This window comes from Scomber scombrus, chromosome 8 (assembly GCF_963691925.1).
Source record: "Scomber scombrus chromosome 8, fScoSco1.1, whole genome shotgun sequence".
NCBI classification, from domain to species: Eukaryota; Metazoa; Chordata; class Actinopteri; order Scombriformes; family Scombridae; genus Scomber; species Scomber scombrus.
This window is the reverse complement of record NC_084977.1, coordinates 16,307,837-16,323,370: the sequence shown is the minus strand read 5'-3', so window position 1 is coordinate 16,323,370 and position 15,534 is coordinate 16,307,837. Positions and strand designations below refer to the sequence as shown.

Below are 15,534 nucleotides of genomic sequence, written 5' to 3'. Positions count from 1 at the left end.
TTGCTGAAACATTTAGAGAACTGGGTAGTGCCTATAAGCCATGAAAGTTACATACATATCTGTAGATGGGCATTAGTGAAATGTGAGATATTTTAGACTTTAAGGTCAGATGCTTTATGCCTCAGATGAAGAAAATTCTTATTGAAATGTAAAGATTGAATGATTTTCATAAAGGCTGTGGGCATATTTTCATATGAATAAACTGGACTCTATTACTTTATCAGGAACAGGAGGTAATTATACGTGAAATACTTGTATTTTACTCAGATTCAATATGTATTTACAAAACATACTGGAACACAGCATGATGGTTAAAGTCTGTAAACTGTTTCTTTCAGGTTGATCACCATAGGTTTGATATTGTTGACATTACAGCACAGAGATGTTTTAAGTACATTACACTCATGTCATTTGCCACCTGGAACTAGTTTTACATTTTCATAGGTTCTCTTTAAGATAAGTGGTTGCTGTGTCCACATACTGCATCTATTTATCTTTTATAGACAGACAAATGTAATAGGAGTAGAAACACAGTTGTGTCTGAACAGGGACAACTAAGGCCCACAGTACAAAGTAGGATTTAAAATGATGAAGTCGTAGAGTACTTAAAGGGCTGATCCACAGACTAACACACTTAGACCTGCATTAGATTTATTTATTGTTAATCAAAAATGCATATTAAACTCGCTGCAGGAAAAATGTCATGTTTCCACTGAAGTAACACTTGACTGTTCTCTTAAGAGTGCACCATGGATGCTTTGTTGATTGTGTGATCAGGTTGATCAGGTGAAAAGTTTTAATAAATGAAATCCATTTAATAACTCAACAGTGCTGTTTCATTTAAAGTGGAAGATAAAACAAAAATATATTTGTCTGTGCTTTCTTTAGCAGCAGAATGACAATGCTTGTTCATTACATTTCATTCAGTTACATTACACACCATCATGTGACCATCCTCATGGTCACACACCCTCTGAGGGGCACAGGACAGGGTATGGTATCATCCACCTCAATGCAAGTGTCTATGTAAGGGTCCAGCAACACCATGTTCGGGAATGCTTTGTTACTCTTTCTCTCACTGACCAGGTATATCTGTCCGCTCACAGTGGTGCAGCCACAGAAGAATGTTCTGTTGAGACAGTCCTCCTCAAGCATCGTCCACTCATCTGTCTCCACATCAAAACGCAAGGCTTGGTCTCCAAACAGGTAGAGGGCACCATTGAGCTCAGTGGAAACCAAGTCATATCTAGGGAAGTGTTAAAAAAAACATTTTTACACAATTCCTCTGCACTAAGGCTGAAAAATTGTTTTCCAGACACTGGTATCCAAATAATTAAATGTCAGGTTTACAACGTCAGCAAGCCAAGCTTGAAGAAGGAGTGCTGAAACACACTCACCGTGGAAATGGAGAATAGGATACCACATCCCACTGATCCTCCTCTGCTGCATACCTCTGAATTCCACCATACACCTCCCCATTTTCATCCAGGCCGCACGCTAAATAGATACATGACTCCAGAGTGGCAATGGCTGCCCTCTCCACAGCCCTAATCATGGGGCTGACCCCCTCCCAACCCTCCTCTGACCCCAGGACCAGCTTTTCTACATCAGCCACAAGCCCTTCATCCATACTGCCCCCCAGGACATACAGTACTGAATCCAGTCCTATGGAACAGTGACTGTGCCTGGACTTCTGCAGGGCTGGCCCCTCCACCCACCGCTGGTTCCCACATTCGTACATCCTGACCCAGTCAACACTGAACCACAACACATCACGGAAGTAGCCACCTGACACAACCACACAGTCTCCTAAATGTTGAGAAAAGAAGACAAAATCAAAAGTGAGAAAAACACATGAACATGCTAATTCAGCCCCTAACTCATAATAATTATCTTAATTGTCATCATCATAAACATCATAATTCACAATATCAAACCATTACCTACTGCAGCTACAGAGTACTGGGTCCACCCAGGACAAAGAGGGTCTCTCTGGCCCTGGTTCTCTGTATTGACCTACCTACTGACCAAGAAGCTGGATAATGTTCATTCAGCCTGCAGATGAGCTTGGCTCGGGGGTCAGAGCTTTTCATTCTGATCAAAAGATCAGTGATAAATGGTAAAGAGAGTGACTCAGGCCTCACCAGCTCAATGAGCTCCAGAAAGTGTTCCTCTCGACTATGATCAAATGACACCCAGCGTAGTGTCGCCTCAAGGGCCAGGTCATCTTTATGGATGGCCAGGTCATCACTGGCCAGAAGATGTGCCAATGTCTCCTTAGACAGGAACAAAAAGTCCTCTTCAGCAACAGCAGCAGAAAAGTGTGTGAGCACTACCTGTCGTGCTGCAGTGTAGAGCTGCGTGCAACCCAGCTGCCAGGCATACACCATCATTCCCAAACAGTTGCTGAGGTGCAGCTCACGCTCAAGAAACTTGCAGCACAGCAGCCTGGCTTGCTCTAATTGGAGGAAGTCTGCAGTCTCAAGGATCCCCAGAACATTTTCTCTGTCCAAAGCTAGACTGGATGTCTTGCTGTAGTCCATCAGGGCCCTGAAATGCTGCAGGCCCACACCTTTGAGCTCAATGTGCCTTTTGGTGCTCTCTACACCACAGCCAAAGAACAGAGCCCTGAAGTAAGGACTCTGGAGAGCAAGCTGTTGACGGTTGACATAAAAAGACTCTCCTTCTACCTGTAGTATGGCATCAGGGATAACATCAGGCTCAGAGTCTTGCATGAGTAAATCAGATTCATCCTCGTCCAGTTTGTTTATCTGCTCTGAGGGAACTGTAAATTTAAAGCTTTGAAGTTTCAGCTCGGTGTCAGCTCTGCAGGCCATGTCGAAGTAAACAGCTCCACCAACTGCCTACTGCGTAGTGCCTTAATGTCCTCTTTCTAGTTTACAGCACACCAACTAGTGTTATTAATAGATTTCCCCCCGGCTGCCTGTTCGGTGAATGCAATGCAGGGAAAGGAGGTCAGTTTGAAAACAGATGCTAATTATAACACATGGAGCATCTGCTGGGCAGGGATTCATAATGAACCATTGTCATTTTAAATAAATCATTTTAAGGGGGTGTGGAGCCAACAAAAACTACAGACAACAAAGTAATGACGTATTTCTCTTAACCTTTGGCGCTCAGCGATTTGATTTGTGGAACATTGCTGAGGTCAAAGTTTCACTTCCGTGTCACGCAGCTAACATGGCGGTGAGTTCGTATAATTTTCGCTTTCATTCAAACATCACATTATTACTGTACTTATTAACACAGTCAGATATATTACTTACTGGCTGTTGTTTACTCTGAACATAAGTTGAGATGCACATACCCGTCTGTGTGTAATTAACATACAGCTGCCCTATAATTGGCTAACTGCTTAGCCATCAAAGCTAACGTAATGCTACGCTTATGTGCGGCTAGCTTGCATGTGACTGAAAAACAATGTCGGTTTGCACTTTTGTAGGATAAAGAAAAGAAGAAGAAGGAGAGTATCTTCGACTTGTCGAAATACATCGACAAGCCAATTCGTGTGAAGTTTCAAGGTGGACGGGAGGGTAGGTGGATTTATTGTGATTAGCTAAACTGAACCAGAAGAAACGCTACAAATAGCGAAAGTTTCTTCTCTAAATAATCCTTTCCACTGTTCGTGTGTTTTCCCCCACACAGCCAGCGGTGTCCTGAAGGGTTTCGACCCTCTGCTGAACCTGGTGCTAGACGGCACCATCGAGTATATGCGCGGTGAGTTAAAAGGAGAAAAAGAAATTCACACTAAAAACCGTGAGGCTTCTCTCATTTTGCCAGTTCGTCAGACACGAAACATGACATTGATATCGCAAACTGCATTAAATTGATCAAACGGGTGTATTCAAGTTTGCACACACAAGGCATTTCGTCTTGGTGTTGTGTTGCATAACAAAAACTGCAAAAAATAAGTAATCATATAATGTAAAATAGAAAGTGATTGTTATTCATGAAGTAAATTAATCAGATTGTCTTCAAACAAGTACCTACCAGAATCTGATGAAAAGATTTGTATTAGTAGCCAAACCAAGCAGAGTTTAGAGATTTTATTTGAGTATATAGTTTGTGGCCAGTAGCTTAATGTGTATAAATGCCAAATGTGTGAGGAAATTCTCAGCAGTGCTCTGAGACTAAATTGATTTGATTGGTAGTACACTGCAGCTCTGCTCTGCAGTCGCTACAGTTATCAAGAATGAAATCACAAAAAAGCCAAATAGATTATTTCTGCTTTGGTCCTCCAACATATAACAATCACACACTACCACACAGCACAAGTGCTTTTTAAAAATGATCAAAATTGGTGTGGCCGAACCAGAGATATTTACCTGGCGCCTGCATTACCCACATTGCACCTTGATGAGATTCACTTGACTGTACAAAGAGAGACTGGTCGGTGTTAGTGTTGGGCCAGTCTTCATTTTGCTCTTAGATTAGTCTAATGAAAACTGACTGATTTTAGCCACCTTCCCCGCAGTCCAACTCTCATCTGAAGAACCATATTTTAATAGAAACAATCTGCCAACCCTAACATCATATAACAAAAAAGAGTACAATCTTCTGAGTTTTCCCAGTAAAATGTCAAAATGGACATAAAATGTTTAATTTTGTGAAAGCAGCTGAACAGTGTGACTGACTTGGTTTGCCATGTTTTTAAAAAGTTTTAATTTACCCAGAAATAACGTCAAATTGATAATAAAAAAAAAAAGATACAGTCAAAGTCTGTCTTTATGAAACTTAGTCCTGACTTATGTAACTTATGAGTTGATAGAGATGAGGAGTGGGCTACAGAGTTCTGGTATCCTCACGTCCAGGGTTTCCGCTAGAAAAATTGGCACCGGACAACGTGACCGGCAAGTTTTCAATTTACCGGACAAATGCTTGAAATTCCAGTCAAATATTATCTGAATTTATTGAGCTTAAAATGATAAATGATATGCAGGCTATATAAGAATGATATCAAGGCATGTCAATTTATAGCGTAATCTTATTATTGAAAAGTAGGCATCAGTCTTGTGACCTTGTTCTCCCCTTAGGCGAATTCGCTGCGCTGTTTTGATCCGGTTCTGCAGAGAGAAACCTCTCTCTGCTGGCACACTGGAGACAGAGATCACGCAGGTTATTTTGGCCAGTTTAGCCCACTCAGGGTAGATTTCGCTGAAATCGTTGATCAGAACTTCACAAGCTGTTAAGAAGTTCAAACCTCCATAGCCGCGGAGCGCTGTCATTACAGCGATGGCGTCTCATTGCACACTTGCGGCAGCGATGAGCGGGGCTGTCAAATATCAGTTTATCTTCATCGAAAGTACATATTATGACATACAAAATTCAAATTGTGCTTAGAGGGAATATTTTCACCAGACATTTTGACCGGAGGGGTTAAAAATTACCGGACATCAGCAGATTTTACCAGTCAAAGTCTGGTAATTACCAGATAACGGAAACCCAGCTCACGTCTCACTAACACCACAACCCCTTTTTTCCCCCCTTTCAAACTTGTAGTCTTCAGCCCTAACTGATGCTAATTTGACACTGCTCCCTCTGGAGTCACAAAAGGCAACATTTTCACATATAGAGTGGCCCTCATCAAGGCCTGTAAAAAGACTGTGAAGCGAAAATAGGTGGTGTTACCCTTTTAATTAAAAGAGTTTCACAATTGGTAGTAAACCCAAAGTTTGCCTTCAGATTGTCTCCTTTTGAAATGCAGTTTTGAATCACATTTGGCACGTGGTACAGGAGTAGATTGTTTGGCTTGTTTCAGGAGTAATTCAATGAGAACTTTTGGTTGGAATAATTGTACGACTTTTAACTTAAACTGTTGTTCATCTGCAATCCTTGTCCATCCAGATCCAGATGACCAGTTAAAGCTGACAGAAGACACCAGGCAGCTGGGGCTGGTGGTCTGCAGAGGGACCTCTGTAGTGCTTATCTGTCCTCAGGATGGTATGGAGGCTATACCAAATCCATTCATACAGCAGCAGGACGGCTAGCACACAGTCTGTCACTCTCTGAGCTACTGACAGACACACACAGACACACACACTCACAAATACAAACATGCACACACTTTAATATTTTGCAAGTTGTTGTTTATTTGGTTATTGTTTTAATTTTTTTAAACTGTAGCAGTGATGTATAAAACAAAGCACATTTCTGTTGTTAAAAATCATAAGTTGATCAGCAAGAGGACACTTGAAAGCACTTTTTGTTTCTATCTGTGGTGTGCAAATTTGCAAAGATTTGAGTTCTAAAGAGCCCACAAGTTTGGAAAGTGTTAACAGTACCATTTTTTCTTTTATATCCAGAATAAGTCAACTTTTTACTCTTATTTGTTTTTGATAAGAAAATAAAATGAAAACATATGTGGAGTCTTGTAAATGTCTGTCTTCTTTGCACTTGTACATTTTGGATGGACAAATTAAGGGATGATTTGCAGATATTACGCAGCATCATATCCTATTTAGCAGTCTACAATTACCAATGCTATTTGAAATGGTTATTCTGTCATTTCGGTCCATCTGCTGCTCAGTCAGTGCTTTCTATTTTGGTCAGGAAACAAACAATTATCTGGTTAAATAGAAGCTTTAATGTAACTTTCACCCAGTCATAGCTAATTTGCAACTGTGGTCTTGTTACAATCACACATACCAATAGATTGTCATGTGTCTTTTATACTCAATGACCACCTCTTCACCTAATGATAACCCTGCAGAAAACTGATGGATTGTCTATAGTTCCATCCTCTTTTTCAAACAGTAACAAAGGTATTTGATTGTCACCCTCATATGTGTTCGTAGGGATAAAGGGAGTGTAGGTTGGCTGTGAAGATAAGCCAGACAAGGCTGCCTGCACACTGACAAAGAGACATTTGTAGTATTAACTGCTTTAAGTCTGAAGTACTTAACAGGGTGTGGGGATAATGTAAGTAAACTGCATTCACTTTGGTTACTATTGTATATTTGTAAAGGCAAGTGAGTGTATATTTTTCTTAGTCCCATGTAATGTAAACTGAGGGGCTTTCATCCCAGTTGTGTAGGTTCTATTAATATTTTTCTGGTTAACATTTTGTCCTGAACTGGGTTCCAAATTTCACTTAATAGATTTGTGAATATAAAATATGTTTGTATAACATAGATTTAAAAAGCACCTTTAAATTGAGTTCTATAGAATCATTTCTTACCTCTATACAAGTAACAAACTCTAAGTGCCCTATTTTAATAAAGTCATAGTAAAGGCACCTGAACTGAACTGATTGGAGGTAAAAGGCACCCAAAGGTTCGCCAGTGTTGTGAGCCCGGGACTTGCAGCCAAAAGTAAAAAGGCAGGTTTCCAGGACTCCCCTCCCCTCTTCTGTTGCTCAGTCACTGTGTCAATGGAGCACAGACAGGCAGCAACAAGAGGGACTACTTTGCTGCATTAAAGAGAGAGCAGGTACATTTTTTATACCCTATTTTTTCCAGCATTACTTATCTCTGAATTGCGTAAAGGAGCATCGGATGTTTACCTGGATATAATGGAAGCTCTGAGGTGACAGAAGAAACGCTTGTGCACATCGGGGTGGAACCTAAAGCGCTTTTTACGCTTAAAGGGATCAAGACCGAAGGGAGGAGGGTCGGACGGGGATTTCTGAAGCCGAGTAGACTTCCTAAAGTAAACTGAAAAGGTGAGTTACCTCCGCTGGACGGACGCGGCACGCCCCTTCGGCAGGTGGAACAAATAGCGGATCTCTCAGCCTTGTCTTCCATCCATGTATGTATTCTTGTGCTCGCCAAGTCATGCACTAAGAACGGCAGGATATCGTAAATGTCAGTGTTGAGGGGAATGAGAGAAGAAAGAGGTGAGTGAGTTTACTTCAGAACATAGAGACTGTATTGTTTATTGCTGCGCAGGGGTGCACCTGGAGTCACAGTGCGTAAATGGCTGCTGCAGTGAAAATGCTCATCGGGTCTGAATTAATCCAATCATTGTTATCTGTAACATTTTCGGAAAGTTTCCTTGTTTTTACTGTGACCTTTCTTCTACATCTGATTTGTGAGCAACACAAATTATGCACGCCTACACAGCCTCAGCCAGGTATCCAGGAGCTTGATATTTTTGTGTAGTCTTGACGAGTTAATATTCCTCAAAGAAATTTGTGTTGCCAGTAGGCTACCCTCTATTTGTTTGTTTATCAACCCCTCTATTCTATGGAATACCCGTCATTGGTGAATATTGTACGTATGGATTTGTGCAGGATCATTTGTGTCAATCATCAAATGGAACTTATACTGCCTATATATACTACCTACACTAACAGTCCCTACAGACCTATACTGTTATATATTATATAGGAGTGGGAATGAAAGAAAAGAAAAATAGAATATTTACTGACTTTCATTGGATTCCTACTGGCTGTTATGAACATAGTGTAATAATTTCACATTGCTGTTGATCAAATTAATTATTTCCAGGTGATAAAGTAAACAAAAATAAATTAGGTATTTAAGGTTTTGGTTTATATGTGTGAACACTTTAGTCTGGCATAATGAAACGTGAAGGAACACATACTGTAAATATGATTTCACATAACATATTCATATTGTGATATATTTTATATCAATATCATAAACATATTTTTATTTATAATGTGTCACCATCTATGACATCTCAGTCCAACATCATATCAGTGTGTCATAAAAGACTTTACGTCTTACTGAATACAGCATTTCAGAGCAAACTGTTATTTTATTTTTTCACAGACTTGGATCATTTTGTCTGTTGAGTAATATGATAATGGAGACAGTGGAATGTGAGCTGTGAGGTTGGTGCTGTAAATCCAACATGGAGGTAAAGAAGGATGGAGGAGGGCCATGGTCCTCTCCAGGACCCTCTTCTGCTCCTGCCAACCCCGCCTGCCACAGGATCACAGTCATTGCCTTCCTGCTCTTCTTCCTCACTATAGGAGTCTTTGTAGGTCTGCTTATTGGTAGGTTTGCAGACAGTGATGTAACATTCACAACACAATCAGTTCTGAGCTATTTAGACCACTCTGTTATACAGAATTTCTAAAGTTAATTCATTTGTGATTCTATCTGCGTTTTTCTCCCCTGTCACTGCCAGCATACATGGTGCAGGAGCAGCATTATTTCCTGGAGACAGTAGAGCTGAAGGGTCTGAAGTATGACCCTGTTCTGCAGGATGAGAACTCTGGGTTCTCCATAGTACTGTCCACTGTTTTAAAATCAAAGGTCAGTCCTGACTGTCACCATGACAAGAGCTTAATATTTCTTTTAAAATTCGCTAAATTGTTCATTTTCATTTTCTTACAGATTAGAAATGTCTTTACTGCCTCCTCAATATCACATCACTACATTGGTTGCAGTGTTGTTGCCTATGGGTGAGTAAGAGTTCAACCACAGATTTAAAAAAAAAAAAAAAAAAAAAAATCACATCCAGGGTCTTTGAGACAACCATATTGTGTTTTTTCCCCCAGTAACATTAATGATGATGTGATGGCAACATTCAGACTGGTCTTCAGGGTCTCCAAGGTCCAGCAGTATTCAGATAACTTTGTTCAGGACTTGCTGAGAGCAGGGCTCAACTCAGCCATGCACGGGAAACCACTAGAGGTGCCTGAGTTTGGACAGATCAACACTATCATCTTACTGGGTAGTAAAGCATCAGTTGTCATCAGTTGACTGTCTGTAGCCCTACAAGTGGATGTGTGTAGTACAAGTTATAAAAATAGGCCACATCAGTGTATTGTCTCAAGGTTGCAGCAGTCTTCACAGGATTTAATGTTGAATGTTTTCTTTTGATTCCCAGGAGCCAGCGGGAAGTCGTTTTATACAATTGGAGAGGAGTTTACAGGTGAGTGTATGTTTTTTGACCCACATCAAATGGTACCTGAACATATTTCCCACTGAAGCACAGCCATTCTTCTTGCTCCAAAAAACTGTAAACAATTATATCTTAAAGGAAAATTACATCTATATTGCTTGATACAGATCTGAAGATTCCTTTCAAAAGATTCTTCTATTTCCTATTTATCTGAATTACTTATGACTTGTTCACATCACACCTTCTTCTCTAACACTCATCTCCTTAATATCTGGGCTCTCCAGCCAGGTGTCCTAACAACACTTTCACTTGTGACAATGGAGAATGTGTCACCAAATTAAATCCTGAGTGTGACTTCATACCGGACTGTGCAGATGGATCCGATGAAGCTCGTTGTGGTAAGTGACTCTTCAAACTATACCCTTTTACTTTATCTCCCCTCTTTCCTAATTTTGTCCCACCCTATCCACTAATCACACTCTCCCTCTCAGCCTGTGGTACACGTCCTGCTATGGGGAATCGGGTTGTGGGTGGTGAAGATGCTCGGCAAGGCGAGCTGCCATGGCAGGTCAGTCTGAAGTTCCATGGACGTCATACTTGTGGAGCCTCCATCATCAGTGAACGGTGGCTGGTCAGTGCAGCACACTGCTTTGAGAGGTACGCAGGAGTTGTCATCCTTCACCTGAGAACAAGTTGTATCTCCTGAGTCAGTGAAGAGTAGTGCCTGCTACATTAGTAATCAGAAGTTTAAGGACGATTTCATAAAATGCGAAATTGTGCAATTTGTGGAATTACAACTGAAACCATGATTTGTCTACCTCTCTGTTTTCAGGGACAACGACCCCAGAGATTGGACAGCACTTGTAGGGGCCAAACTGGTGAGCGGCGAGGAGTCTGAGTCCAAAACGATTAACATCAAGTCACTGATTGTGTCTCCAGACTACAACCCCATGACCACCAACAATGATGTGACTGTGTTGGAGCTGGAGTCCCCTCTCACCTTCAGCCCTTATATTCAGCCTGTCTGCCTGCCCTCCCCATCTCATGTCTTTGCCCCCGGCCACAGCTGTATGGTGTCAGGGTGGGGTGCATTAAACCAGTTAAATCGTGAGTCTGCCTGCAGGAGTTCACCTCATAACAGCAGATGAGTGATTTAAACTAAAAAAGGAGCTGACCTACAGACTTCTCATCCTTTTTTCCCCCTTACTTAAACAAATCATTCATATTGCATAGATAGGGAAAGACAAGGATAATTAAGGCATTCAATATTTATTTCACAGCTCCATACCAACAGTCAGTCATATGAGAAAATTGTATCCATTAATAGCAATGCAGGCTTTTAGACAAACATTTAAGCTGCATCACAACTGACAAAGTCTTATATAACACATTCTCTCATATCTCGTCGTATTGTATTATCCAGCTTTATATGCAGTTATTCTAGACTGATAGTACACCTTTATATTCATGAAAGCTGTTGTACCTTGTCATTAAAGAGTACATGAAATAGCATCTGTATATATGCAGTATGTACTTGTATATACATATATAATATTAACAATTTCTACTGCTGTGCTTGCTGGATTGCAAGCTCAAATATGATCAGTATGAGAAATGAGTAATTCACTTGTCCTGTGCTCTTCTGTCATTCAGCTGCTGTGCCTCCCACACTGCAAAAGGCGGTGGTGAAAATCATCGACTCCAAGGTGTGTAATAAATCGTCTGTGTACAGAGGTGCAGTTTCTCACCACATGATGTGTGCTGGATTCCTCCAGGGCAAGGTGGACTCTTGTCAGGTCAGTGCTGTTTTTATGTGGTTCACATAATGTAGCTACAATAGCATGAGCTATCAACTTACATCTTCATACAATAGATTCTTGACTTGGGGCAGAGTTTGTATATGTACACTGATGATCTGGTCTTCTTTTGCTATTTTCGTACTATGGTGTTGAAACTGCGTGTTACTACTGTTCCCACCCTAAAAATAGAGGCCTGTAGGCTGTTGCTTTTGTTTTCATGATGATGTTGCTGTTAATATGACAATAATTATATTATATAATAACTATAGGACACAATATCATGTGGAAACGTTAAGCTTTGTCCCATTTGTTTTCAGTTTGACCATCATAGACATGTCTATTAATTTTCTTAATTAAACACACTGAGCTTATCAGACATGTTTTACTTACAGGGTGATTCTGGAGGGCCTCTGGTGTGTGAGGGGGCCCCGGGGAGGTTCTTCCTGGCTGGGGTGGTGAGCTGGGGTGTTGGCTGCGCCCAGATCAACAGGCCTGGGGTTTATTCTCGGATCACCAGGCTCCGCAACTGGATTCTAAGCCACACAGATCCCAGCTTGGTCCATGGTTACTCCCAGTATGTTACCACTGTGCCTGTTACTGTTCCAGGAGGGACCCTTAATAACTCGCCAGTACCCAGGACAACGGCCATGGACGTGTCATCTGCACCAACACTTCCTGGTATTATCCTAATTAAAGCAACTTTACTGATAAAATAATATATAAATGAGTTTCTCATTCACCAGTTAGTTGCCTAACACCCATGCTGCTCTCTCCATCATGTGTTTTAGTCTTGAACTGCAGTGGAAACTTCCAGTGTAGTGCCACTTCCTGCATCGGCAAGGTCAATCCAGAGTGTGATGGAGTCCCTGACTGCCCAAACCAGGCTGACGAAAGAAACTGTGGTTAGTTTATATGCGTAAAGCAGAGAACAAGGCTTGCTTTAAAAGAAATGCTTCTGACATGTGTTTTTGTTTCAGACTGTGGTTTGCGTCCTGCATTGGGCTCCCAGAGGATTGTGGGTGGAATAACAGCTCGTAGGGGGGAATGGCCTTGGATTGGCAGTCTCCAGTATCAGAGACATCACCGCTGTGGCGCCACACTCATTCACAGCAAATGGTTGCTGGGTGCAGCACACTGCTTCAAAAGGTTCTGTGCATTAGTCAAATTAAAAGAGTTACTTCAAAACTCAAAACAATTATATACATTTATATCAAAAATAACTCTTCTACTAGATCCAGAATGATCCTAACCCAATTATAATCTACACCCACAGTGACCCCAACCCCACTCACTGGGCTGTGAGTCTAGGATCTGTGCTGCGCTCAGGAGTAGGAGCACTGGTCATCCCAATCCAGAGGGTCATCATCCACCCGGCTTTCAATGGCACCAGCATGGACCATGATGTGGCTCTGCTGGAGTTGTTAGTCCCAGCCCCCATGTCCTACACCATCCAGTCTGTCTGTCTCCCCTCACCGGTGCACCGCTTCCTGAAGAATGCAGAGTGCTACATCACAGGCTGGGGATCCATGAGGGAAGGAGGTGAGAGATGTAGTGTTACTTCACACTGATATGATGTATAGTTTTCCAGAAAGCATTGTACAAGTGCATTAATGATATGAACGCACCCCTGACCAAACAAACTGACCATTTTTAAATCATCCGCAACATGTAATTCTATGCCCACCAAAAAAAATTAATTAAAAGGTGCGACTTGGTTGACAGATGAGGGTAAAAGCAAGAAAACATAATTGGAGCAAAAGCTTACACATTATTATTACACTAAAAACAGGAAAATATATTTAATATTAAAGGTGCAATAAAAGACATTCAGGCTCACTGGATGTCTGCAAACAACTATTTGCTATGTTAAGATATAGTGGAGTAATGATGACCTGAGCAGTGAATTAAATCACATTGTGTGATGTTATCTGAGTTTCTCTGCTTTTTGTTTGGCATCTTGTTTGCCTTGTGTGCATGTTAGTGAGTATGTGTCTGTTTTCAAGATGGTGGCCGCACAACAACCTTTCTCAAATTATAGGTTAACAGTAGGCAAAAATATGTTTCTGAGGTGGGAAATAGGCAATGCAGTAACAGAATACTGATGCATATTTGATCAGCACTGCCTAGTTTGACAGCTTGATCTGAGTTTCAGTCCAGGAACCGCCTTCTTTCCTCTTCCAACTTTATTGAGTAAATGACACACATTTGATTTGGTCTGAGATGCTGGTGCTATACTGTGACATCTAGTGGCTGAATGTCTATATTGCAACTTTAACGGATCCTTTTAATTTTACATTTACAAGAGGTCTTGTGCTAAGCAAATTATCCCTGGGCTGTACATCCACATGAACTATGAATGGGTATATTTACCTAGATTACAGTATATACAATACTTTCTCGCTTAACTCTGTAGCCATTCAGATATTTTCACTCTTCACCCTTTGAGGTTCTGATTTATCTTTCCACTGAAACTTTTGCTGCTTCAGCAACAGGATGGAAGTGAATGCAATTTGTTTTTTAATGCTCACAGTAGTTAAAAATTACATTGTTAGAATGTAAAAGCAACTTATCTTTCCAGAAACAGTGTTGTAATCAGGCTTTATCTTAGTGAAAACGCATAAGCCACTAATATAAATGCTATCCTCCTTCCCATAGGTTCATTGACCAACCTGCTGCAGAAAGCTGCAGTGAACATCATTGACCAGGCAGACTGTCAGCACTCATATGGAAATGTGCTGACTTCTAACATGATGTGTGCTGGATACATGGAGGGAGGCAGAGACACCTGTTTGGTAAGATTTAGTACAGTATGCTGTGTGACACAAATACCTCTTTTTAAAGCCTGGGAATGGGCCGGACATCTGGGTGTAACAATCTTGGCGGTGTCTGAGCAGTAAGATTGTGGGATGCGATTATACGAGTGCTCAGAGGGCCATGGCTTTGATAATTATTTTTACAGTGACTGGTTAACCAGGTCAGAACAAAGTAAGTGTTGCCCTTTTCCTCTTCAGAGTACTTGTCTCTGAACAAGTAAAAGCCTACAACAAATTGTGGTTTGAGAATACTTTTGGTAATACAATTGTGGTGCTAACATGATGGAGAAAACCAGTGTTGCTTATTCAAGAAAATTGCTACACTTATGTGAGAGATACATATATCTAATGGGTGAGAGTAGACTTTCCTAAAAAATACAGAGCTCCCCTTCTCACCTGCTCCCTCTCTGTAATCTTCTTATGTAAGGAAACCCACATGCATTCCTGTCTCGGTCAAAGCACCTGGCATCTCAGCAGCTATCCAAGTGACATTCTCTTTGTACCCACTTAAGAGCAGAGAATAAATTATTACCTTTAGCAAAATAACTGCTGATCTGTCAGTATTTCTTCTCTCTCTTCTCCATCATCCAGGGAGACTCCGGAGGGCCGCTGACTTGTCGTCAGCCCTCTGGCCAGTGGTTTATTGCTGGAGTGACCAGCTGGGGACATGGATGTGGGCGAACAGGTTTTCCTGGAGTTTACACTCGTGCGACATCTGTAAGGAAATGGATATCTACATACTTGCCTTTCTGAATTTTTAATAAGAAACAAAAAAGCAGCTGTTCCCAGAGAGATAATACACCAAATGGACATTCCTCTTCTACACTAAACTGGACACAGTGTACATTCCTCTTCTACAATAAACTGTACTGTGCAAGGACTAAAGTCATGCTAACACAGTCAATACACTCACACTTACTGCAATATTGACCTGTGTGACCTATTGGGTCATGGGTGCTGTTTGTAATACTGTGCAATCATCTGAACTGGGACATTCCTCTTTCAACATGTGCTGAAGGAATAAGGAGAATTCTTAAATTTTGGATTTACATTCTGGACATTTTGCTAGAAAATGCATGACTTTA

At 41.1% G+C, this 15,534-nt stretch overlaps 3 protein-coding genes across 3 annotated transcripts; 2 read left to right on the top strand and 1 right to left on the bottom strand.

The window, feature by feature from the left end:
• Positions 1-637: 637 nt before the first annotated feature.
• Positions 638-2,837, bottom strand: LOC133985131 (kelch-like protein 23). The gene is made up of 3 exons (XM_062424701.1): positions 1,964-2,837; positions 1,398-1,893; positions 638-1,246 (listed from the first exon to the last, which is right to left on the bottom strand). The coding sequence occupies exons 1-3, from the start codon at positions 2,835-2,837 to the stop codon at positions 943-945; spliced, it is 1,674 nt and encodes a 557-aa protein (XP_062280685.1). The 3' UTR covers positions 638-942.
• A 339-nt stretch (positions 2,838-3,176) lies between these two features.
• lsm7 (LSM7 homolog, U6 small nuclear RNA and mRNA degradation associated) lies at positions 3,177-6,386 on the top strand. Its single transcript, XM_062424197.1, has 4 exons — positions 3,177-3,207; positions 3,464-3,554; positions 3,667-3,738; positions 5,866-6,386. Exons 1-4 carry the CDS (start codon positions 3,202-3,204, stop codon positions 6,006-6,008), a joined length of 312 nt encoding a protein of 103 aa, XP_062280181.1. The 5' UTR covers positions 3,177-3,201; the 3' UTR covers positions 6,009-6,386.
• Positions 6,387-8,838: 2,452 nt separating this feature from the next.
• On the top strand, positions 8,839-15,202 carry tmprss9 (transmembrane serine protease 9). Its single transcript, XM_062424289.1, has 15 exons — positions 8,839-8,983; positions 9,118-9,245; positions 9,327-9,394; positions 9,491-9,666; positions 9,823-9,867; positions 10,122-10,235; positions 10,329-10,494; positions 10,670-10,944; positions 11,491-11,633; positions 12,029-12,314; positions 12,425-12,538; positions 12,614-12,782; positions 12,910-13,175; positions 14,292-14,428; positions 15,041-15,202. Exons 1-15 carry the CDS (start codon positions 8,839-8,841, stop codon positions 15,200-15,202), a joined length of 2,394 nt encoding a protein of 797 aa, XP_062280273.1.
• The last annotated feature ends 332 nt before the right edge of the window (positions 15,203-15,534 follow it).